At 48.2% G+C, this 26,279-nt stretch overlaps 1 protein-coding gene across 2 annotated transcripts in view; it reads right to left on the reverse strand.

Moving 5' to 3' along the window:
* LOC132819864 (nesprin-1-like) overlaps positions 1–26,279 on the reverse strand; it is a 339,003-nt gene that overhangs the window by 283,248 nt on the left and 29,476 nt on the right. Inside the window, exons 9-17 of one of the 2 annotated variants that reach the window (XM_060831770.1) lie at positions 24,745–24,916; positions 21,083–21,265; positions 18,405–18,548; positions 17,869–18,024; positions 13,319–13,483; positions 10,849–11,021; positions 6,435–6,588; positions 3,675–3,818; positions 605–769 (exon numbers count right to left, since the gene is read on the reverse strand). In XM_060831770.1, coding sequence (XP_060687753.1) covers positions 605–769; positions 3,675–3,818; positions 6,435–6,588; positions 10,849–11,021; positions 13,319–13,483; positions 17,869–18,024; positions 18,405–18,548; positions 21,083–21,265; positions 24,745–24,916 — 1,456 coding nt within the window. The remainder of the gene's footprint in view (positions 1–604; positions 770–3,674; positions 3,819–6,434; positions 6,589–10,848; positions 11,022–13,318; positions 13,484–17,868; positions 18,025–18,404; positions 18,549–21,082; positions 21,266–24,744; positions 24,917–26,279) is intronic. The other variant, XM_060831771.1, reaches the window with a different exon arrangement.

Consider the following 26,279-nt stretch of genomic DNA (forward strand, 5'->3'; position numbering starts at 1 on the left):
AAGGACCCATCACATTATTCTGAAGGAGAGCAGGCGAATTGTCCTGGTTAATAATCAGTCCCTTTACCTGGGGAACATCACCAAAACGTTTATTTGTGATTCATTCTCGGGATGTGGGTGCCCCTGGCGACACCAGCGGTTTGGTGCCCATCCAGAACTTTCCTGGAGAAGGTGGCAGCGAGCTACATGGCTTCCAACATGGTTGCCTTCTGTGCAGACCTCCACAGTCTGTGCAGTGATTTCCAAAACCAGAACACTAGGGACGGAGGCAGGAAGCCAATGGGCTGGCACGCACCCTCAGAGCAGCTTGTACAACCATGCAGCTTCCAGGGAAGCCTAGGCAGTGTGTTGAACGACATGATGGGAGAGTGAGTGGCTCTGAGGGCAAGCTGCGAGAGGTGGCCATGTACCTGCTGGTCCTACTAACTGGAAGAGGTCGTGGTTTTGCAAAGCGCTGAAGCACCGTTCGCATCACGTGCGGTACAGCTCTTGCGTGCTGCCCTCCTTACAGCAGTGTCTCCCCTTCAAAGGCAGCACATCAGCAACAGTGAAGAACTCTGGGAAGCTGCTGAGGTGGTGACAAATGCGGTCTGTTCCTTCTTACCTCGAGGTCACGGAGCGTGCTTTCCAGTGTCTCCACATCGTTCCCCAGGTGGGAGCAGCAGCAGAGACTCTCCTTCTCCTGCTCCAGCCACTCCTCAAACGATTTCAGCGCCTGCTGATACTCCTGGTGCAGCAGAAGCTGCTCTTCAGCCTTTCTGGTGCCCTCCTGGAAACCAGAGAAAACAGTTTCATGTCCACATTGTCGGGAAAGCAGCAACATCATTCGCTCCCTGAGTGCGACGTGGGGAAGGCTAGTGAAGGGGGAGGCTCAGGGAAGTCAACACACAGAAACTGCGTTGATCAGGGAGGGGCAGCAAGGAGCCAGCGTTCCTTGTTAAATAGAAGGGGAGGTTAACTGACATCTCCTATAAATAGGAGAAAGTGAGGACTGCAGATGCTGGAGATCAGAGCTGAAAATGTGTTGCTGGAAAAGCGCAGCAGGTCAGGCAGCATCCAAGAAGCAGGAGAATCGACGTTTCGGGCATAAGCCTGAAAAAGGGCTCATGCCCGAAACGTCGAATCTCCTGTTCCTTGGATGCTGCCTGACCTGCTGCGTTTTTCCAGCAACACATTTTCATCTCCTATAAATAGGCAAAACAGGAATGCACTAAAACTTAGACCAGCAGCCAGAGGAGTGATGCCTGACTGGGACAACCTTTCAACCTTACGTTACTGACTCTGGCTGTACAGTTACAGACCCTCTCAGCCTGTACACTTGCTGTTGAAGGTCTAGAGTTAACATCATGTGCATTACAATTGTGTCGAACTAACTCAGTAAGCAATATAATCGGCAGAGAAAATTACTGCGTTTTCTGTTCAGTCCAACTGAAGTGTTTTGCAATGTCCAATTAGATATTTTATAAATAAAGCACATTTTTTTTAGGAAAGCAAAATAGGAATAGAATGGGAACTGAAGCAGACCACTCATTCATCCAAATCTGCAGCTTCAAATCTCATCAGGACCAATCTGGACCTTAACCCCGTTTACTCGACTTGGTTGCATATTGTTTGAAATCCCAACCAAATAAGATCTGTTTCTCTCACCCTCACTTCTGAGGAAGGGTCAATCGGCCCCACACGTTAACACTGATCTCTCTGCACTGATGCTGCCAGACCTGCTGAGCTTTTCAGTGACTTCTGTTTTCGTTCCTGATTGTCAGCATCTGCAGTTCTTTCGATATTGTTTCAGTTTTGAAAGTTGCCATTGAGCTTAAGCTTTTGGGGAAAGACAGTTCCTGAATCCTCGACCCGTTAGCATGAAGAAATGGCCCAGAACACAGAACATTACAGCGCAGTACAGGTCCTTCCTTCCCTGATGTTGCACCGACCTGTAAAACCCATCCAACCTACGCTATTGAACATCGGGCCCACTGATGTAGCCCACTAATTTTAAGGTTATGTCCCCTTTGGTTGTGGACTTGCCACCAGAAGGAATAGTTCTTCTCTCTCTCTCTTTGTGCCCTACAAATTCTTCAATCATCATTAATGTCTCAATCGTACCAATACTTTAATTTAGTATCTTCAGGGACTACAGTCTATAAAATAAGTCATCACAATATGACCCATTCAGAATTCTACTGAATTCACACTGTACACTGCTCCAGGTCATAGAATCATTGAAATGTATGGCACGGAAACAGACCCTTCAATCCAACTCATCCATGCTGACCAGATATCCCAACCTAATTTAGTCTCATTTGCCAGCCCTTGGTCCATATCCCTTAAACCCTTCCTATTCATATGCCCATCCAGATGCCTCTTAAATGCTGTAATTGTACCAGCCTCCACCACTTCCTCTGGCAGCTCATTTCATACATGCACCACCCCCTGAGTGAAAAGGTTATCCCTTTGGTCCCTTTCCCCTCTCATCCTGAGCCTATTTAGATTAGATTAGATTACTTACAGTGTGGAAACAGGCCCTTCGGCCCAACAAGTCCACACTGACCCTCCAAAGTGCAACCCACCCATACCCCGACATTTGCCCCTTACCTAACACTACGGGCAATTTAGCATGGCCAATTCACCTGGCCCACACATCTTTGGACTGTGGGAGAAAACCCACGCAGACACAGGGAGAATGTGCAAACTCCACACAGACAGTCACCCGAGGCTGGAATTGAACCCGGGTCTCTGGCGCTGTGAGGCAGCAGTGCTAACCACTGTGCCACCGTGCCGCCCGTGCCTCCACTATATTCTTCCTGACAAATAGTTTCCTGAACTGAATGCAGTGCTATAAATATGTGTAACCGGAGATCTGTGTAGCTGCAAGATAAATTCCACCCATTTCTTTGAGCTGTCTTGAGAGAAAGGCAATCAGCCTATTAGCATCCGATGATTGTTTGTCCCTGTCCATTTTGATAGTTTCTGTTCATGGACCCCTAAATTATTCTGGTCCTCCACAGATCCTGGCTTCCCACCACCTGAAGATGACTCTGCTTTTACCTTTACCTTGCACTTTCTTGCATTGAACTCTATCTGCCTTAGTTCTGCCCTTTCGAATCCCCTTCCCCTTGCAGATTGTCGGCAGTATGTAGTGTGTCACCTTTACGTCAAGGACATCGAGGTGGCCTGTTGCCATTCCTGTCATTTTAGACACTGTGCAGCCTGCACCTAACACCACCAGCAGCCATCAGACAATACAGGATTGCACCGACAGATTAGGGATGTCCAGAATAAACAGATGCTTTGTCAGTTGTTGCTCAGGGTAGCATTCTGCCCTGAGATGATTATTAGTAGAAGTCTCACTCCAGAGCCTTGGCAGACATTCCAGTGTCACACTGAGGGGGTGCTGCACTGTCATACTGCCATCCTTGCGATGAGGCATTAGGCCATTGCCCTATCTGCTGTCTGAGTTTGACATAAAAGACTCCCAAGGCACGATTTCAATGAGAAAATTTGTAACCTTCATGGAACATGGACTGACGACCATGTGGGATTTTGCTGAGCGCAATTTGGCAACATGGTAATGCTTCAAGACATATTTCAGTGAGCTTTGGTCTGAAGTTCTGAACGGCGCTATGGATTTTTTTTTTCGATTACCTCCTTGATTGGTTGCTTTCTCTGTCACTTACCTTGGCCTTTTCACTCAGGTTACTGAACCTCTCCTGGAGCTCCTGCAGTTCCAAGCGGCTAACGTAGTGCTGGGCCATGCTCTCGCCTTTCGCCTGGATCGTCTCCAACAGGCGGCTGTGACTCCGGGTATCCTCGTACAGCAACTGCAACAGGAGAGGACACACGTGGGCTTCTAGCTCACAGGGAACAGCCACTAGTTAAGGAGCTCATGCACCTATCAGAACGGAACTTACTACTGCCTTCCCACCACAGTATGGGGGCAGTGGGAAGCTGGACCTGGGGGAGTGGAGGGGTGGTGGAGGGGACGGGGACGGAGGGGGTGAAGTGGAGGGAGTGAAGTGCAGGGGAATGAGGTGAGGCTGGGGCGAGGAGGTGAGATGTAGGAGGTACGTTAGGCTGGTCAGGGAGTGGGTGCAAGGAATAAAGTGGGGCTGGGGGGGGGGGTTGAGGTGATAGGGATGAGGTAGGGCTTGGGGAGGGGGTGAGGTGGTGGGGATAAGGTGGGGCTTGGGGAGGGGGGTGAGGTGGTGGGGATAAGGTGGGGCTTGGAGAGGGGGTGAGGTGATAGGGATGAGGTGGGGCTTGGGGAGGGGGTGAGGTGGTGGGGATAAGGTGGGGCTTGGGGAGGGGGGTGAGGTGGTGGGGATAAAGTGGGGATGGGGGAGGGGGTGAGGTGGTGGGGATGGGGATGAGGTGGTGGGGATAAGGTGGGGATGGGGGAGGGGGTGAGGTGGTGGGGATGGGGGAGGGGGGTGAGGTGGTGGGGATAAAGTGGGGCTGGGGGAGGGGGGCGAGGTGGTGGGGATGGGGGACGGGTGTGTGGTGGTGGGGATAAAGTGGGGCTGGGGGAGGGGTGGTTGAGGTGATGGGGATGAGGTGGGGCTGGGGGAGGGGGATGAGGTGGGGCTGGGGGAGGGGGGTGAGGTGATGGGGATGAGGTGGGGCTGGGGAAGGGGGGTGAGGTGGTGGGGATAAGGTAAAGCTGGAGGAGGGGGTGAGGTGGTGGGGATAAGGTGGGGCTGGGGAGGGGGGTGAGGGGTGGCGCTGCAAGGTCTGCATTGGCTCCTTTTCACTGACAATCCAGACAGTGCCGTTGCCTCCTGATCTTTCCCTCCACACCAACAATTTCTTCTCTTCTAACTAGTTATTCAATTCCTTTTTGAAGTCTCTGCTGAATAAGTAATCACTGTGCTACCGGGCAGCCCGTTGCAGAACCTAGCCCACCCACTCAAAGGGCTGGGCATTAGAGCTCCCCTGGGTCGGTCCCAACTTATGGGCAAATTACAGCAGCAGTGTTCTGTCGCCCCCTACAGGACGGCTGACCAGGAACCTTCCCTGCCATTACCACCTGCCACTGGGGGATTTGGAAGGATCCACAGGTTGACCGCCAGCCCACTTGGCCATGTTCCAAATGCTCCTTCCCTCATCCACCAAGTGTAGGCCTTGAACCTGAAACTTCCAGCCCAGTCATCGGAATGCTACCCTGGTGCCATAAGATCTCCTGTACCTTAACTACTCATTGCAAAATACTGTCTTCCTTCCCCACATCACAATTGGTTTGTTTACCAATCACTCGAAATCAGAGCCCTCTCATGGGTTACCCTTTAGCCTTTGGGAAAAATTAATCTCGATTTAATTCTCGTCATGATTTTAAACACCTCGAGCTCAGTTTTCTCTGTTTTGATAGGAACAGCCTCTCCAGTCTATCTTTTTCACCATGTTGCCTCACCCTTACAACCATTCTGCATCTCCTCCAAAGTCTTCATTGTATGCCCGAAACAGGGACCTCCTAAACTAAACAGAATATATTCCAGTTGATGTCAAAACCACCATTTTTTAAAAATCTAGGGTACTACATATTTTGCATAATTTGGTATTCTACACCTCTCTTTAGAATGTTTCGTTTCCCTCTCCTGCCAACCTCACAGATTGAGTTGTCAAACAATAGCTGCATTTCAAAAGTAATCCACTGGTGTACAGCACTTTGCAAATACAAGCTAATCTAAACTCAGCTGAGTATAGAAGCCAAGCCCTTTCTTTTTTGTCATGAATAAGCCTGAAGGTAAATGGACAGATAGATAGGGTGGTCATGAGGTGTATGAGATTAGACAATCCCATGAGACAATGCACACAATAGAAGACCTGGAGACTCATGCTGGAACTAGATTAGATTACTTACAGTGTGGAAACAGGCCCTTCGGTCCAACAAGTCCACACCGACCCGCCACCCACCCATACCCCTTACCTAACACTACGGGCAATTTAGCATGGACAATTCACCTGACCCGCACATCTTTGGACTGTGGGAGGAAACCCACGCAGACACAGGGAGAACGTGCAAACTCCACACAGTCGCCTGAGGCAGGAATTGAACCCAGATCCCTGGCGCTGTGAGGCAGCAGTGCTAACCACTGTGCCGCCGTGCCGCAGATAAACACTGCTAAGCCACCACTGGAGTATAACCTAATACTTATCCTTACAACATTTAGAAAGGATTTGGAAAAGTATTCAAAATTCTGTAAACAACAGAAGCTGGAGTGTGGGATTAGGCCACTGGCCAGCCAGCACTGATATGATGGGGCTGAATGGCCTTCTTCTATACTGTAAATTTCTATTGGGGTGGGGGTGGGGAATGCAAAGGATTGTTCAAGTTTCCCTGCATCAGCAAGTTAAATAAAAATATTGGCCAGCTTCCCGCTGTCCCAGAGGCCTGGGTCATTCGAACCTGATCCATCTTGGCTTTATCCATCTCTACGCACCTTCGCTTTGCCCAGAGCTGTTGCTTTGTCCCTGAGTTCAGTACATTGTCGTTCGGAGGCTTTCAGGTCTCCCTCCATCCGATCCATCCAGCTCATAAACTGCCGGACATCGTCCTGGTAACTGGTCCACTGGGATAGCGCTCCCTCTAGTTGGCTGAAAGCAGAATTTTGGGAACAAAAAAGTTACGGGAGTGTGATCTGTCTGAAAGGCTGATTCATAACATCTGTTCCCCCCATCCTTCAAGTGAAACAATTGCAGCGTTTTCTGTCCTAATAAATTTCACTTACAACACGAATGGCGCTTAAATGGTTGGTATGACTGCGCCTTATTTCAATCAGATGATTATTAACACAGGGCAACTGATGGAGGCTGGGGGACACAGTGGTTTTCGAATGAGGAATAATTGGTTTCTGGTTTTGAAACTGTACTTAAGCACCGAGTTAGGACATGTCATCATCAATTATTCCAGTCAGCCTTTGCCTATGAAATCTAGGGAGCAGCAAGCTGAAAATACAGGCAGCAAGGAATGGCCACATGCACTGAGTCTAGTCAACGTGAGGTAAATCAAGCCCTCCGTTAACTGGAACACATGAGCTTTTCTACAACCATATCCTGCCTGCTGTGTTTTAATCAGTGCGTGGCTTTAATCAAGTCCAATTCCTGACACTTCAACACACGATCCAGGCTCCCATCCTCATGCGGTGCTTCAGAATGTAAGAGGTGGGATCAGGAGTCAGTCATGGGGTCCTCAAACTATCCTGAACTATCCTGCCTTCAACACAATCACCGCTGACCTTCTGCATCAATTTCACTTGCCTTTATATCCCCATAATCTCTCAATCCCCTGAATGAGGGGGATCTATCCATCCCAGCCTTGAATCATGGAGCGTCCGGAATTCTTTGGAGTAGACGATTCCGAAGAGCGGCAACTCTTTACGGGTGAAGCAATAAACTTCAATCCTGAATGACCAGTCCTTTATCCTGAAATAGTGACCGCCCCACCCCCATCCCGTTCTAGATTTCCCAGCCTGGGAAAACAACATCCCGGTGTCAACTTTGTCAAACCTCTTAGAATAGAATAGAATCTCTACAGTGTGGAATCAGGCCATTTGGCCCAACAGGTCCATACTGACCCTCTCAAGAGTAACCCACCCAGATCCATTCCCCTATCCTATTGCTCTACATTTATACCTCAGTAATGCGAGGAAAAGGTGAGGTCTGCAGATGCTGGAGATCAGAGCTGAAAATGTGTTGCTGGAAAAGCGCAGCAGGTCAGGCAGCATCCAAGGAACAGGAAATTCGACGTTTCGGGCACAAGCCTGATTTTCCTGTTCCTTGGATGCTGCCTGACCTACCTGACCAATGCACCTAGCTTACACATTCCTGAACACTATGGGGCAATTTAGCCTGGCCAATCCACCTGATCTGCACATCATTGAACTGTGGGAGGAAACCAGAGCACCCGGAGGAAACCCACACAGACACAGGGAAGACTGTGCAAACTCCACACAGACAGTCACCCGCGGCTGGAATTGAACCCAGGTCCCTGGGGCTGTGAGGCAGCAGTGCCAACCACTGAGCCACCGTGCTGTCCATAAACATCTGAATGTTACGTTTCAATGTGATGATCCATTCACTCCTCCAGAGGGCGTGGGGCTAATTTAGTCAGCCCGGCATTGTAAAACAAACCTCCGAAACCTTCAGAGATTCTAGTCGCAGCCTCAAAGGACAGTGTCTAGTCCCTGATTAATACTGTCCCAAGTCACTCCCACACTGGTTAACACTCTCCCCACTTGAATGGTCCTCCCACATCTTGGTTCAAAGGTTAGTTATGGCATCCATCCTGCTGTCCCTGTTCCCATCGTTTTTTATTCATTCATGGGATGAGGGAGTCACTGACTGGGCCAGCATTTATTGTCCATCCCTGATTGCCCAGAAGGCAGTTAAAAGTCAGCCACATTGCTGTGGGTCTGGAGTCACATGTAGGCCAGGCTGGCTGAGGATGGCAGTTTCCTTCCCTAAGGGGAATTAGTGAACAATTGGTCATAGATTCATGGTCATCATTCCAGATATTTATAATAAATAATATTTATTAGATTCAAACACCACTATCTGCTGTGGTAGGGGTCGAACCTGGGTCCAGAATGTTATCTGGGTCTCTGGTTAACAGTCCAATGATAATACCACTAGGCCATCACCTCCTCCATGGGCATAGGTAGCAAGTGCCTCTTGGCTGATCGGTCAGAGGTAAGGGCCAAAGGTTCTTCTATCAACATATTCTGAACTGTAGAACCTGTCTGAATGACTGCCTGTGATCGTATGATCAACTCAATGTAATCCAAAGGATGAAACTGCCTTGAGCAAAAGAAGGGACCAAGTACCCCACTCCGTACTCAGACTCCACTGTTAACAGCCTTGCACCAAAATTGCTTTGGTGGTTATGGTTATGGTTATGTGGGATTGGAATGCTCTCCACATCCTCCCCCATAGAGGAGTCTCTCCACAGCCTCCCACATAGAGGAGGCTCTCCACAGCCTCCCACATAGAGAAGGCCATCTGGCCCTTCATGTCTGCCATTCATCACTATCAAAGCTAATCATCCAACTCAACAGCCATATCCTGCTTTCTCCCCGTAACCTTTGATCCCAATCGCCCTAAGTGCTATATCTAGGCACCTCTTGAATCTACCCAATGTTTTGGCATCAGCGACTTCCTGTGGCAATGAATTCCACAGGCCCACCACTCTCTGGGTGAAGAAATGTCTCCTCATCTCCTTCCTAAATGGTCCACCCCAAATCCTCAGGCTGTGACCCCCTGGTTCTGGACACACCCACTATCGGGAACATGCTGCTATTACATCACTGCCATGTCCACCAATCCCTGTTTATGCATTTATTTGGGTAGCTAGTTATTAGTTATTAATTTGTGCATTAAAGAATTCTAACTTAGACATAAAGGTTTAGTAGTGACTGGATCTAAGAAGAAAAAGCAGCACTATCTTGCACCTCACCGCCTCCACTGCGCCGAATCTCCATTTACACCATATCACTGACGCTGGCACCCTGCCCACTCTGAGGGAGTGCCACACCGTTGGAGATGCCAGCTTTCAGGTGAGATATTAAATATCGGGCCCGACTGTCCCCTCAGCCCACATCGCTATTCAGAGAGGTGTAGGAGTGTGCCAACAATCCGGTTAACACCCCTGTCTTAACCAGCAACACCAAACGGCAATTAGCCAGTCGTTCATTAGGGAGCTCAACCAGGTAGATGGTGACAAGATGATTCCTCTTGTGGGCGAATCCAGAACCAGGGTACATAGTTTAAAAGTAAAGAAGCACCCTTTAAATGAGGAAATACTTTTTATATCAGAGGGTTGAGAGTCTTTGGAATTCCTTTCCTCAAAAGGCAGTGCATGGAGAATTTTGAAATATTTTTAAGGCAGCGATAGATAGATTCTTGATTGGAAAGGGGATGAAAGATTAGTGGGGATGCACTGTAATGTAGAGTTGAGGTTACAATGAGATCAGCCAAGATTTTGTGGAATGATAGAGCAGGATTGAAGGGCTGAGTGGCCTAATGTTATCCCTTGTTCATATAATTACTGATGTGATAGTAATCAGACATAAGGCAAATTTCAGGCTCAAATGTGGACCTCCTGATTCAGAGCTATTGTCATGGGCGGACTGAGCTGAATTGTCTAGGCCAATGCGCAGTCAGGAGAGGAGGTAGGTAGGCCTGTAAATGACAGTGATGGGGGAGAGACCAAGTGGGCCCCCAACCAAGGCCCTGAGAGTGGGCAATGAGAGTTTATCCCACCACAGTCTAGATTAAACTGGGTGAGGCACATGCGATAAACAGCCTGCACAGTAGGATTCCTCACCTCAAGGCTGAAGGACTAACAACACCCCCAGCCTCACTCCCCGAACTACCACCCCCCAACCCTCCGAAACCACCGTTCCCCACACCCCTCTCACTGATGACCCATTGCAGCACAACCTCATCATGTGGGTGCAGTACCCGTGATGCCACCACTCCCACTGGCGCTGGAGTGCCATCTGAAAGTGGGGACTGCAGATGCTGGAGATCAGGGTCAAAAAGTGTGTTGCTGGAAAAGCGCAGCAGGTCAGGCAGCATCCGAGGAGCAGGAGAATCAATGTTTCGAGCATAAGACCTTCATCAGGAATGAAGATGAAGAGCTGATGCTCAAAACGCCGACTCTCCAGCTCCTCAGATGCTGCCTGACCTGCTGTGCTTTTCCAGCACCGCTCTTTTTGACATCTGCTGATCAATGACCAATTGGCAGGTGCTCCCAGCACAGTCATTTAAGAGGCTCCCCCTTCCCCGGCCCTGTAGTTCAGCCCAGCAGCAGGGGGTGACGTTGTTGATGCCTGACTCCACCGTGCAGGGACTGACCTTTTGCACTGGATGGAGAAGGACAGCAGCGAGTCCCAGGAATCCTTGAGGCCCGCCATCTGCTGGCGAATGGCAACGGTGCCCTCAGGAGAGGTGCTCCTGAGTACCGACTCCCCGCGGGTCAGCACCATCTTCAGCTGGATCTCCTTCTCTTGTCGGAGCGCGAGCAGAGCCTGTGGAAAAGAGCTGCGGTTAACGGAAGCCTTGGCGAGCTGTCTGCTTCACCCGTGCGCACCGTGGGTGGGCATCCACCAGCCCATCGTCCCGGAGAATAGGTGTCACCTTCCTCTCAAAACACCCGTGTCCAGCGAAGACCCGGCCCCAAAACTGCCAGAGAGCGACTTCAAACATTTAGATTGACAAGGATGTTGCCAGGGTTGGAGGGTTTGAGCTACAGGGAGAGGCTGAACAGGCTGGGGCTGTTTTCCCTGGAGTGTCAGAAGCTGAAGGGTGACCTTGTAGAGGTTTATAAAGTCATGAGGGGCATGGACTGGGTAAATAGAGAAGGTCTTTTCCCTGGAGTCCAGGGAAGTCCTGAACTAGTGGGCATAGATTGAGGGTGAGAGGGGAAAAATTTAAAAGGGACCTAAGGGGCAACGTTTTCACAAGAGAGTGGTACATGTATGGAATGAGCTGCCAGAGGACGTGATGGAGGCTGGTACGATTACAGCATTAAAAGGCATCTGGATAGGTATATGAATAGATTAGATTCCCTAGAGTGTGGGGACAGGTCCTTTAGCCCAACAAGTCCACACCGACCCTCCAAACAGTAATCCAGCCAGACCCATTTCCCTCTGATTAATGTACCTAACACTATGGGCAATTTAGCATGGCCAATCCACCTGACCTGCACATCTTTGGACTGTGGGAGGAAACCAGAGCACCCGGAGGAAACCCACGCAGACACGGTGAGAACGTGGAATTGGCTGAAATTGAACCTGGGTTCCTGGCACTGAGCCATCATGCCACTCCAGTTTACAAGGATAGGGGCCAAGTGCTGGCAAATGGCACTAGATTAGGTTAGGATATCTGGTCAGCACAGATGAGTTGGACCGAAGGGTCTGTTTGTGTGCTATACATCGCTATGACTCTAAGAATAAAGGAAAGGGTGGAAAGTATTCCCAGTCGGGATGTTGTGTGAGTTCCAAGGAAAGGCGGGAGGCGATGCTATTTCCCAGGTAGTGGAGTCAATGGCCACAGTGTGGATAACCTGCACTATCGGTGGGTCTGTGCTGTTGGTGAAACATCTAAGGATTTGATGTCTACTTCGATATATTCCTCATGGTTTGCCAAGCAATGAGTAATCCTGCCCACCACCCTGGCACAGCGCCCGTGCCTGTTTAAGAGTCTAACTGCATTCAATTCATTCCAGTGGTTTGGAAGAACGCGAGCTGAATAGCACCAGAATGAAGTAGTTAGGCAGCTTGACAGCGCTGAGAAACTGAGGCATGTCCCTCACATTGACACACTTCTTCAGAAGAACTCTCACACTGACCTAGTCCTTTCAAAAAAAAACATTCCTGGGCTCGTTTTCATCTTCAAAAAGTTACTTTTGCTGCCCAGAACTGTCTTGTGTTTATTTCACTCACTGCTCAATCACCATCCATTCCTCCTCTTGTGTGTCTCATGTGGCACTCAAATGTGTCACCAAAGATTAGACATATTTCCCCTCAAAGTTCTTTTCTTTTATTAGCTGAATTCCCCTCAATACCGTAGAGTAAAGTTAATACCTTCCCTGCTATATAGCAATTAAGACTGCTTCCCACATCCAACCCAATATTTCTCTAAATCCCTGGAATGAACCCAACATTACAAACAATGTGTTTAATCAAAGAATCCCTACAATGTGAAAGCAGGCCATTCAGCCCATCAGGTTCACACCAACCTTCCAAAAAGCATCCCACCTAGACCCAACTCTATTCCTGTAACCCTGCATTTCCCATGACCAATCTATCTAAGCTGCACACCTTTGGACTGTGAGAGGAAACCAGAGCACCCAGAGGAAACCCACAAAGACACGGGGAGAATGTGCAAACTCCCCACATGAATCGAACCCAGCTCCCTCGCACAGCGCTAACCACTGAGCCACCACGCATCTTCATATTGTTAAAAGATCTTATGTTTGGTAAAATTCACTGAACCACAAACTCCCGTGAAACTACAAGAACGTTGAAAGGAGGAGGTCATGCACACTCATTACTAGCTGTGTCAAAACTAAAGGGTTTGAACACAAAACTCAGGCTGGTCCTTTTCAGAGCAATCCTGAGGGAGTGCTGCACTGTTGAAGACGCCATCTTTTCAATCACCCTCCCAAGCCAAGGGAGGAAGTCCCATGGTGTTATTTTGGGAAGGAGCTGAGAGGTTCTCCACCATGGCCTGATCAGAACAACGACTAATGTCCCCGAGCAGCTCACCTCCCCTGGGTCACGGCTCCAGGCAGGGGTTAGATACGGACAACCAGCGAACTCACCTCGACCTTTGCCATCCGACTGTCCAGCAGGTTTTTATCAGCAGTGGGGGCACAGTATGACTCCAGCATGTGCCTGGCATCAGCCAGCCAATCCTGTAGTTCCTTCAGACCCTGGGAGAACTGCTGATGTTCCGACACAGTGCGCTGAACTCTTAGTGTCTTCTCCTGAAAGCCAGAAGAGGGGAGAACATTACAACAAGTCCTTCCCAATTCTAATCATGCCTTTCATTTCTCCCAGAACCCCAAGTAATAGTGAGCAAATCCAGATTAGCTCCAACAATGTTACAGTTCCTTTTAAGATGTGGAGGTGCCAGTGTTGGACCGGGGTGGACAAAGTTAAAAATCACACAACACCAGTAAAATATTTTCAAGCAGCATCCTTATGCTCATAGCAACTCACTGTGTAAAATAAAATGTCAACTCTAACTCGTTCTTCTGCCAATAGTTTTAAATCTGGCTATTAATCATTTCACCAATAGTTTCTCTGTACTTACTCTATTAAAAACAAACCCCTTTTCCCCCTCCAACGCTATTTTGATTTAGTCCCTGCCCTCCCCTTCACTATTTGATCACACAGCATTGCCCTTTGATGTGAAGGGCACTGCTTGTCACAGGCCACTCAGGTGTTTCCTTTCTTCCTGGTGATGGGAATTAAATAAAGATTTGTGCACTTTGTGTCTCTCACTGCGTCTCACACCTGCACACACACACCATGGGTGCTGGGGAAAAAAATAAGCACTATCGCAGTTAGGTGGTAGTGGGGGGAATAATAAAAACAATTAACAAAAAAAATTTTAAAAAGAAAAAAAAGGAAAAAAAATAAAAACAAAACCCTCAAACATTTGGAAGCACTTACGTTTAACGTCTCCTTGGCCCTCTCAGAACCAAGGAATGACAAACCCTTCTCCTGCCTCTCGGTGGGGCTAAAGCTTGTCTGAATCCCAAGTCTCACGGACTGAAGAACGTTCCTGTGCTACAGCCCAATGCTGATGTATAACACTGCAGAGCTAAAGAGCTGTGTCTGCCCTCCCCAAAGCCCCATTGCTCCCTCCATATCACCACCAACTCCTAGTCACTCCAGAAATGGACAGGCTGGATATTTTCTTTTTTTCCCTGGAGTGTAGGAAGTTAAGGAGTGACCTTGTAGAGTCTATAAAATCATGAGAGGTTTAGATAAGGTGAGTAGCAGGGTTCCTTTCCTTAGGTCAAGGGGGAGTTCAAGATGAGAAGCTCAAGAGAGGAGAAAGCTTTAAAAAACACACGCGAGGTAACATTTTTACAGAGGGTGGCTCGTGTGTGGAATGAACTTCCAGAGGAAGTGGTGGTTGTGGGTACGGTTACAACATTTAAAAGACATTTGGATAAGTCCATGAATAGGAAAGGTTTAGAGGGATAGAGGAGTTGGGACTAGTTTAGTTTGGGATTATGGTCGGCCTGGACTGGTCAGACCGAAGGGTCTGGTTCCGTCATGTATGACTCAATGACTGCCTCCCTTCCCCTTCACCACCCAGTCCCCACTGCTACAGAAAGGGTAACAACAAAGCAGGGTGTGAGGCAGCCAACAGTGAAGCAGCACAGTAACCAGTCGCTAACCACTGGATGTTATCGCCACAGAGAGCAGGGTACAAATGCCTACAACAGGCAGTCCGTTCACAGGGTCGGGCTGAGTGTCGAGAAGCAATTAGAAAAACAAGGGCAGAGCATCCTGAAAATTGTGTGAGTCTCCCAGCAACTCTGCCCTGGGACACCTGTTCGTACCGTGTACCTTTAAATCAGCTCATTCAATGGTCAGTCAATAAGCTGCAGGTCCTGCTCAATCTCTAAACATGGCCTGATGTTGGAGTTTAATGCCAGCGACTGAGCAACAATGCGAATCAGCTCCTGGGGTCAACAGGTGGCTCTGAACACTCTCAAACATCACACTAAGCCTTGCAATGATCATCTCGCCCATTCACGCATTTCCTTCGGTCACAAACCTCCTGCGGGAATGTGCCTTTGCAAAGCAACTCTGGAGGAAGACACAATGGTTTTTGCCGAGGGGTATCTCGAGCAGCTGGGTGACGCAGGACTCTGTACTCTACGGCCTGGCCTCCTGGGACGCAGAGATCAATTGCGCCTGGAGAGCCGTCATCTCAGTGAACTCTGCTCTGCCCAAAACTTGTTGGCCTTCCAGTGGTAAGAGTCGACCTCAACCAAGTGTTGCACACTGGCACACCCCAGGGCTACGTGCTGAGGGATGCATTAAGCTTGGGCCAGCTGCCACAGGGGGGAAAGACCACTGTCTGAGGTCTTTCGGCCAAACTATAATGAGGATCTGATCAGTTATCAGATCCCCTCTCAAAATCTATGGAAATAGTATCCTCCAGGAGTAGGAAATGCCTTTGGCTTTTGCAACGGCGGGCTATGTCAAATTCCAATTGGTTTTTTTTCTTTCTACACAAAGACTGTACAGAATTGTTTCAGTGTCTGTCTCTGAATTAAAGATTTTTTTGATGAATAAAGTATATTTTTGCAATAAAAAATATGAACAAATATAAAATCTCAAGGATTCACACATCTAGGACAGGCACACAAGAACTGAGCTTCACGTGTGTTGCTAACTCGAAACACCCCATGAATGGTATGGGGAAGCCAGGAAACTGAGACACTATTTACCATTCCCAGCACTGCATCCATGCTATATGAGTCATAGAGATATACAGCACGGAAACAGACTCTTCAGTCCAACTCATCCATGCCGACCAGATATCCCAACCTCGTCTAATCCCATTTGCCAGCATTTGGCCCATATTCCTGCAAACCCTTTCTATTCATATACCCATCCAGATGCCTTTTAAATGCTGTAATTGTACCAGCCTCCACTTCCTCTGGCAGCTCATTCCACACACGCACCACACTCTGTGTGAAAATGGTGCAGTAAAAAATGAGGTCTGCAGATGCTGGAGATCACAGCTGAAAATGTGTTGCTGGTCAAAGCACAGCAGGCCAGGCAGCATCTCAGGAATAGAGAATTCGACGTTTCGAGCATAAGCTCGAAACGTCGAATTCTCTATTCCTGAGATGCTGCCTGGCCTGCTGTGCTTTGACCAGCAACACATTTTCAGCTGTGAAAATGGTGCACCCTAGGTCTCTTTTATATCTTTCCCCTCTCAACCTAAACGTATGCCCTCTAGTTCTGGACTCCCCCACCTCGGGGAAAAGACCTTGCCTATTTACCCTATCCATGCCCCTCATGACTTTATAAACCTCTATAATGTCATCCTTCAGTCTCTGATGCTCCCCACCCTATTCAGCCTCGCCCTAAAACTCAAATCCTCCAACCCTGGCAACATCTTTTCTGAACCCTTTCAAGTTTCACGTCATCATTCCAATAGGAAGGAGACCAGAACTGCACACAATATTCCAACAGTGGCCTAACCAGTGTCCTGTACAGCCACAACATGACCTCCCAACTCCTATATTCAATGCTTTGACCAATAAGGGGTGGCGTGGTGGCTCAGTGGTTAGCACTGCTGCCTCACAGCGCCAGGTACCTGGGCTCAGTTCCAGCCTCGAGTCAGTGTCTGTGTGGAGTTTGCACATTCTTCCCATGTCTGCGTGAGTTTCCTCCCATAATCCAAAGGCTAGGTGGATTGGCCATGCTAAATTGTCCATAGGTTAGGTGCATCGGTCAGAGGTAAATATAGGATAGGGGGAATGGGTCTGGGCGGGATACTCATTCGAGGATCGGTATTGACTTGTTGGGCCAAATGATCTGTTTTCATTCTGCAGGGAAGCTAATCTAAAGGAAAGCATACCAAATGCCTTATCCACTACCCTGTCTACCTGCGACTCTATGTTCAAGGAACTATGAACCTGCACTCCAAGGTCTTCACAGGGGACTTTCTAAGGAAGAAAGAGGTTGGGGTGGAGGGACAGGAATGCTGAGGAATGTATGAATAAATCAATCAATCAATCCAAACTCCTCAGCACAGCCAGGTGTTTTGGATTCAAGATGGCGCCTGAACGTAGCGACATTTTGTGAACTGTCTACAGCAGGTCTTATTCTTGAATACCTTTTAATTGTTCTGCCCTTCTAACCGCAATTCTAAGTCTATCAGAATTACTAACAACACTCTCTTAAATCTACTTTCAGGATTAAAGATCACACGTACAAATGGATTCAAGTGCAGCTTCTTCCCTGCTGTTACTGGACTTCTGAATGGACCTTTCAAATTTTAAATTTAATGCTGACCTCCTTCCCTCCTCTGCAGGCGTAACACTGTATTCCTCGCTCTGTTCTATTGCCCTGGTGCTCTTTGCCATGGCGTGATCTGCCTGAACTGCACGCAAAACAAAACCTTTCACTGTGCGTAGGTGCAATAATAAATCAAATCGAATTAGACCCTGGTGAATTTGAGGTTGAGTCTGAGAAGACAGCAGGCTGGTCACTCGCTCCCTGTGACCAGTAAGATCTGAGAATTTACTGGAAAAGGTTTGATTTGAGACAGTGAACAGTTCCGATTGATTTTGGTTTTGTCAAGTGGAACACATTCCCTCCTGGGCCTTACCTTGGCTAAGTTACTTAAGGCTAAATACCAAGCGGACAGCTGAGAGACTCTGTGCATAAAGCTCTTGTTGGAAGCTTGATCTTCCCATAGGTGCTGAGCTTTCTCTTTCAGCTTGTTTAGCTGGGGTTCGCGGTAGGTTATATCCTCTAGGACAGACTGGAAGGCACAAGCAGGTTTGCAAAAAACACAGCTTAGGTTAGCGCGCGTATCGTACATAGCGGGGGGCAGGGAGTGTGTTAATAAACGCCACCCTCCCAGTTCAGGAGGTGGAAGCAAAGCACATCGAGAACGCGTCAAAAGGCACGGAACAGACACAATCACGACTGACACGAAGGCATGTGCATCACTGGGGTGAGCAGAATGGAGGCCCTGGTTTAGGCCGAGGGGTGTACATGCATCACGGCGATAAAGCGAACTGAAGGGAGCGAGCCCACAGGGTATGAACTGGCTGGAGAGTTGCGGTGAAATGTGCCGTGCACGGTGTGGGAGCGACAGGGACACAGTCTGAGCCTGGAGTTCACCGGATGCTGGACTACCTGAAGCCTGAACTGCTCGTTCTTCTTGGCCACGAGGTCGGGCAGCTGGCTGCTGCTCCCTTGTACGGCCGCTTCCGTGGCAACCAACCACTCCTGCACAGGCCCGACCCCAGCTTCGAAATCCTTCATCTGAGACTGCAGGTTCTGAGGGGAGAAGGGAGAGGAGTAAGAAAAGTCAGAAAGAGAAAAGGAAATGGCTCCCAGTTGACGTCAGCCTTTAAAACCCTGAAATGTAAAACATTATGGCAACCTTTCTCGACCACCAGGATTTCACACCCTCCCCTCCCTCCAAGGACCCTCCTGGGAGTGAGCTAGCAACCAATCAAGGAGGCGGGGGGAAAGCATAAAGGTTACAGGCCGGATGGTAGGGAATATCATACTCATTGCTGAGGTTCGTGTTTTATTGAACCTACTTTTTTTCCTATTACTTAACCTATTTTTTTCCTCTTTAATCAACCTGTTCAGAGATTTTATTACACACCTCTGGAGCAGATGGGAATTGAAATGGGCCTCCCCATCCCGGGGTAAGGACATTACCACTGAGCCACAAGAAAGGCCCTTAAAGGCTATGGCAGCCATAGCTGTTTGAAGGAGAGGGAGAGGGAGGGGCTCAGGCAGGGAGTCTCACGACCTTCCAAGGTCTGCACCCGAATGACACACAACAAATTATGGATACGATTTCCACTTTACCTTTAGCTGTTCACTGAGCAATAGGATATACAGTAGAACTCCAGTATCCGCGGATTTGGTTTCCGTGGTTTCAGTTATCTGCGGTTTACCACAGCCCGAAATTATTGAATGGAAAATTCCACAAATACACGATTCATTTTTTACTCATTGTTCCATTGAGAGTTAAGCTAAAACTTCAGAATCCCGTTTATTCAAGAGCGAGAGAGAGCACAAGTATAACAATGTACAATGTATTTTTATTATTGTTTAATGTTGGCAATGTCTTATTGCATGTAATTTATCCATTAAACTGTATCACAGGTGTGTACATAAACGAAAAATGACCGACATATAGGGTTTGCTATTATCCGCAGTTTTGGCAATCCACGGTAAATCTTGGAATGTATCACCCACGGATATGGGAGGGCTACTGTACCCGCTGTGCCAGACGCACAGTGAGATCCCATTTGTAACAGCTCATTACCGAGCGCTCAATGCACCGATGAATTCTTCGCGTGGCTTCCCAAGACTTACGGGGGCCCATGGGTGGGGCCGCGAGGGGTGGTCACCGGCTCCCTGAGACTATCTCGGGCCAAGAAATATGTGGTTTGGTGGTGCAGCGTCCACCAGGATGGTGACTGTCACCATAACGCCCACTTGATCTGTGTCACAACCCACCCCTGAGCCTCCATATGGCAAGGTTTCCAATGGTCTGGTTGCTCCACCCGGTGGGGGGGGGGGGTCGAATGAGGAAGAAGTGATTCCTCCTCTCTGGGGATCCTTTCTCACTGACAGAAAGTCACATTCCATTAGCTTCCCAATCACTGCAGCTTCCCTCCCCCCCACATTCCTCCCTTCGCCGGGGCCTGTGTGAGACCCTCCCCCCCTCCACATTCCTCTCTTCGCCAGGGCCTGTGTGAGACCACTCCACGTTTCGCATTCCAATCTCCGGTGATGATCCTGTGCCGGGGACGCAATCCCAGCAGCGACCACCACTCTGGGTGGCGCTGCTGGGGCTGGAGCACTCGCGGCCGTCAGATTGACCAGCCGCTCTCGGGAGAGTGGACATTCTCCCACACGGGGGCACCATGGGTAAGTTAACTACTCAGCCGCCATTAACTCCAGTCGTAGCGCCTCACGCAGGCCGGGCCTGGGGCAACCTGACGTTTCAGACAGCGGGCAGGGCCAACTATCTGCCACCTGTAAAACTAAGCCCCTTTCAACTGAAGGAGGCATTGCTTTCAACATAGCGACAAGTTCTGAAACAAAGGCCAGATTGAATCCACAGTGACAGGATTGGCTCAGCTGACCTGCATAAACACAATGTAGTTGGAAAGAAGGCTGACAGAGAGGCAGCAAAATGGAGCTGAGGAATATCTGAGCACTCATAATCTCACTAAATGGCAGGGCAGACTGCACAGAAGGGATGAATGGCCTTAATCCACTCCGTCAGTGGTTCCAGTGCCACGGAACTGGTGAGCTGCTGAGGAGGCCATTTCTCAGCCCACTGTACTTGCACCAGTCCCATTACCTTACTCCGGCCGCCTCCCCACACCCCTGCACACCATTACGATTCAAGGAAACCACACACCCACGGCCCACTTGAAGGCCTCAGCTCAAGTTGTCTCCAGCACGGTTGTCGTGACCGAGAGGATTCTGAGGTCAGTGAAGTGGAAAACACAGCCCTGACACGACTGGCCTAACACCCTCCCAGCCCCCATAACCATGCCCATGATCATGCTCAAATACACAGCCTACACACCTCGCCCCCCGCGCCCCCATAGCTCGATGCTGCATCCATGACCAGGCTCAGATAGAATCCCCCCGCCCCCATTGCTCAATATTGTGTTCCATGACCACACTGAGAGAGACAAGGGATGGGAATTGAAATGATACAGTGGCCTTTCATCCCTTTCTATCCATGCTGGCTATCTGAGAGGAGCTATCCGATGAGGCATTTTCCTTGATCGAAAGTTTATTTTTATTTCGTGGGGTGTTGATGGACCGACCTGTAAGGCGGCTTCCTTTTGGTGCAGGCTTGTGAGCAGGTTCTTCCAGTCCTCCTTGGCAGTGGACACTTTGGTCTGGATGGCTTCGGCCTTCTCCTTGCTGAGAATCCTGCTCAGCAGCTCGCCTTTGGAGATGAGAGTGTTGAGTTTGCTCTGACAGGCCTCACTCTCTGACAGGAAATCCTGAAAGCAAAACCAAAATGGCCGTCAGCAGGAGAGGAAGTGGCACCACCTCAGGATCTCCTGAAAAGCGCAGCTGCCGCCACAGGAAATCAAGCAACCAATTTGCGCACAGCAAGATCCCACAAACAGCAATGACTGCACAGTTAAACAGGAGAAGAACTTACATTTATATAGCACCTCATCACACCCTCTACAAGTTCAAGCAAACCAAGGAGTCTCTGTCACTACTGAAAGGTTGTCAGGTACAATGGAAAGCGATCACAGACACCAGTTATGTTGAGATAAACAAGCAGCAAACATTTTGTGCGAAATGACTTGTCTCTGAATTTTACTGTCAGCACAGTTTGATGCATAATTCGGATAACCAATCAAATTCTTTCATCTTATTGCTTAAGGGATAGATATTGACCAATGCACCAGGAAAGCTTCCTCAGTAGCGCCATGTAATGCTACAATGCTTCTTAAGATTATCATCCTTCTTTGGCGATAAAAGCACCTTTGAGCAGCGTGAGGTTGCAAGAGGCGCTACATAAATGCACATATTCATTTCAAAGCCGCCTCTACAGGCATACAGGACCTCAGTTCAGCATCTCACCTGGTAAAGTGGCGTCCCCAGCTCTACAGCACTGCCACAGCCCTGCACTGGAGTGTTTGAAACTACAGGGGGCGCTCAGAGAGCTGGAGTGGAATCGGATTTGAACCCCTCTTCCTGCGGACTCAGGAGCAGGAGTCCCACCAACACAATATCAGTACAACTGCAGAGCCCTGGATGTTACATTCTCAAAGAGCTCAGCCCTTGCACTCCTGGAATGAACTGACAGGTCTGAATATGTGGTATTAGCTGTGCTCTGCCTGTAACAGTCAGCTTCCGGTCCCAAGTAGTCCTGATTCAACTACTGACATCGGAGGTTGGAGGCCCCCTAACCTGAGCACAGAAGTATATTCATCAGTTACACTCTTGAACTGGAGCCCAAAGTGGACAAGGATCCAAATGTTGACTTGCAAGTAGCATCTTAATTGGAGGGATCACCTTGTGAGCTGGCACTGGGGAAAGTGCCCACCAAAGTTGTTGCAAAAGATCAAATGAATTGCCAATGCCCTTCAGGACAGAGAGTCTAACGTCAGGGTGGCACGATGGCTCAGTGGTTAGCCCTGCTGCCTCACAGCACCAGGGACCTGGGTTCGATCCCACCCTCTGCTAACTGTCTTTGTGGAGTTTACACGTTGTCCGTGTGGGTTTCCCTTGGTGCTCCAGTTTCCTCCCACAGTCCAAAGATGTGCAGCTCAGGTAAATTGGCCATGGTCAATCACCCATAGTGTTCAGCGGGTGTGCAGGCGAGGTGGATTAGCCATGGAAAATGCAGGCTTACAGGGATAGGGTAGGAGGTGTGGTTCTGTCCGATGCTCTTCAGAGGATCGGAATGGGCTGAATGGCCTCCTTCTACAATGTAGGGATTCTATGATTCTGTCAGCCTTAGCTGGTCTAGCTTTCACTGTATCCCACTAGACAGCCTCACACCTTCAATGCACTATCTGGGCCGCCATGGCACCTATTGTTAAAGTTCACTTGAGAATGTAACTTTAAGAAAGTTCTGGGATTTACATATGATAGAACTGAAACCAACATGGGCATTCTAAAAGATGAGAGACTTAACCAACAATCCAGGTCTTTTTCAATATATAATTTCAGTTACATCACACTGTGAACTTTTACTATAAATTCTGTGGCCTACGATCTTATACTCCACAACCACCTGATGAAGGAGCGTCGCTCCGAAAGCTAGTGCTTCCAATTAAACCTGTCGGACTCTAACCTGGTGTTGTGTGATTTTTAACTTTGTCCATCCCAGTCCAACACCGGCACCTCCACATCATCCCACCTAGACATGGTTTATTTGCATCGCTTTGTGCAAATGACCCAGCATGCATACAGCTGGAACACAACTGTTTCCAGGAGCAATCTCAGTCCTTCCCCCTCAAGGCAATAATGGTCAGGAAACACACATTCCAATACTGTTCTCTGCTCCAGCAATGTCCTGGACTTCACACGTGGGGTTTGTACCCTTCACTCCTCCTTCCTCATGTGCTTCACATTAATCTCCCTCAGTAGGACATTGAAACACTGAACTCTTAACATGAGCACAACTCCCTTCTCACTTACAATTCAGGGCCAAGTGCTAAATTGGATGAATCTCTTGTCCTCTACACTGTGATGTAATCACTGCCTCATTAAAAATAGAACCACTTTACCACAAAGATAGAGAAATCTTGACTATAAAGAGATTCTTCTGCTGGGCAAGTACAGAACAAACAAATTAACCTGCTCAACCTCACCATAAACCCTACACAACAGTACCTTCAGTTAGAACTTGGGTAACTGTCTATAACTTCTTCCAGACAGATACTAATGTGATTCTAAACCTCTCAATATGAAAACCTATACAAACAAGACCCTGGCCATATACTCAAACAAATACAAACTTGATCTTGGACATATACTCAATACAGCATTCAATTCTGGTCTCCCTTCTATAGAAAGGATGGTGTGAAACTTGAAAGGGTTCAGAAAAGATTTACAAGGATGTTGCCAGGGTTGGAGGATTTGAGTGATAGGGAGTGCTGTTTTCCCTGGAGTATCAGAGGCTGGGGATGGGGGGGGGGTGACCTTATAGAGGTTTATAAAATCATGAGGGGCATGAATAGGGTAAATAGACAAGGTCTTTTCTCTGAGGTGGGGGAGTCCAGAACCATACAGCATAGGTTTAAGATGGGAGGAGAAAGATTTAAAAGGGACCTAAGAAGAAACCTTTTCACACAGAGGGTGTACATGTATGGAATGAGCTGCCAGAGGAAGTGGTGGAGACTGATGCAATTGCAACATTTAAATGACATTTGGATGGGTATATGAATAAGAAGGGTTTGGAGGGATATGGGCCAAGTGCTGGCAAATGGGATGAGATTAGGTTGGGATATCGGGTCGGCATGGACGGGTGGGACTGAAGGGTCTGTTTCTGTGCTGTACATCTTTATGACTCTCTGAGTGCATACAGAGGAACCTCGATTATCCAAAGGACTTGGGCAGGCAGTGTTGCATTTGGTTAATTGAATTCCGGATAACTGAATGCTGGATAACACAGTTTAGCCGAGCATCGGGACCTTGCGACCTTGCCGGATAATCTGATATTCGGATAATCGAATGTTGGATAATTGAGGTTCCTCTGTGTACTGAATTCAAATGCAAACCTGACCCTGGCCATGTATTCAGTTCAAATACAAACACTACCTTCAATTCAGATAGAAAGCATTGGAAGGTAATTTTCACCCAAAATTGGTGAAAAGTCAAGAAACCAACAAGTGCAAAGGGATTTTCTGAAAGCTTCCATTCCCTTTCATTCAGTTGGCATTTTTGCATGTTTTCCTTCTTCCTTGTGTTTTATCACAATGGCTACTTTCATCCCTGTGTTCTGTGAGCTCCTTACCTGCAGTTTCTGAATGATTGCAGTTGCCTCGTCGATGTTTTGAGGTGTATCGAAGCAGGTGGCAATCTTGGTGTTGATCATCCACTGCTGGAACTCCCTGAAGGTGGTACGGAATCGCTGCTCCAGCGCCTTCTCCTTATTCTGACAATACTTTGCAGTCTGTAAACAAAGGCTGTAGTGAGCAGAAACAAGGAGATGCCAAGTTATACCAAGGCTTGGGCATGAGAAATGTTGTAGCCTGTCTTCTCCATTTACAGGTGAGACTGAGCTTTTTTTGTGAATTTCCAAAATATTCCGTTTCGAGCACAAAGTCACAACCCGAGTTTCTGATATTTCTGACCAAGCAGCAGTCTGGATTGCTTAGATCAACAGTGTAAGTGGAAACATCAAGGCTCCTTCAACACCCAGCCACTGTTGGACACATTAGGAGACCGCACCATTCTAGGCCCAGTGCATCAGTCGGTTCAGGGACAGTTTCTTCTCAGCTGTTATTAGACTGCTGAATGGACTCTCTAGCATCAAATAATTCTGTTCTAGCTCTCGCTCTTGTGTATACCCTGTGCAATGTTACCTGCATTGCCTGTGTCTAAAATTTCTGATCTGTACAACCTTGCTTGCTATGATCTGCCTGTACTGCTCGTGAACAATGCATTTCACTGTACTTAGGTACACGTGACAATATATAAGTCAATAAATTAATATGTTAGTCCACTACACAACAACTTTGGCACTTTTCATCAAAACCAACCACTACAGTGGCTTCATAACAGCTTCCATCAGAATCAACTGAACAGAAACCCAACAGGTTCCACTACAACAACTTACAAAGAGTTTTACAGATTAGACACAGGGTATTCAGCCTACCTGAGTATTTATGCTTCCCGAATCCCCTCACACTTGGTTTATCTAGCTCAATCACCACATCCTTCTGTTTATTTACCCTTCCTATAATTTATCAGAGAGTCACAGAGATGTACAGCGTGGAAACAGACTCTTCGGTCCCACCCGTCCATACCTACCAGATATCCCAACCCAATCCAGTCCCACCTGCCAGCACCTGGCCCATATCCCTCTAAACCCTCCCTATTCATATACCCATCCAGATGCCTTTTAAATGTTGCAATTATACCTGACTCCACTACATCCTGTGGCAGCTCATTCCATACACACACCACCCTCTGTGTGAAAAAGTTGCCCTTCGATCTCTTTTATGTCTTTCCCCTCTCATCCTAAAACTATGCCCTCTAGTTCTGGACTCCCCCACCACAGGGAAAAGACTTTATTTATCCTATCCATGCCCCTCATGATTTTATAAACCTCAATAAGGTTATCCCTGAGCTTCTAACATGCCAGGGAAAACAGCCCCAGCCTATTCAGCCTCTCCCATATCTCAAACTCTCCGATGCTTGTAAATCTTTTCTGGACTTTTTCAAGTATAACAACATTTTCCTATAGCAGGGAGAACAGAATTGAATACAGTATTCCAAAAGTGACCCTTAAATGTATACTGTGGTGAAAGTTATCTGATTTATATA

Source organism: Hemiscyllium ocellatum, chromosome 10 (assembly GCF_020745735.1).
Source record: "Hemiscyllium ocellatum isolate sHemOce1 chromosome 10, sHemOce1.pat.X.cur, whole genome shotgun sequence".
Lineage (NCBI taxonomy): Eukaryota > Metazoa > Chordata > Chondrichthyes > Orectolobiformes > Hemiscylliidae > Hemiscyllium > Hemiscyllium ocellatum.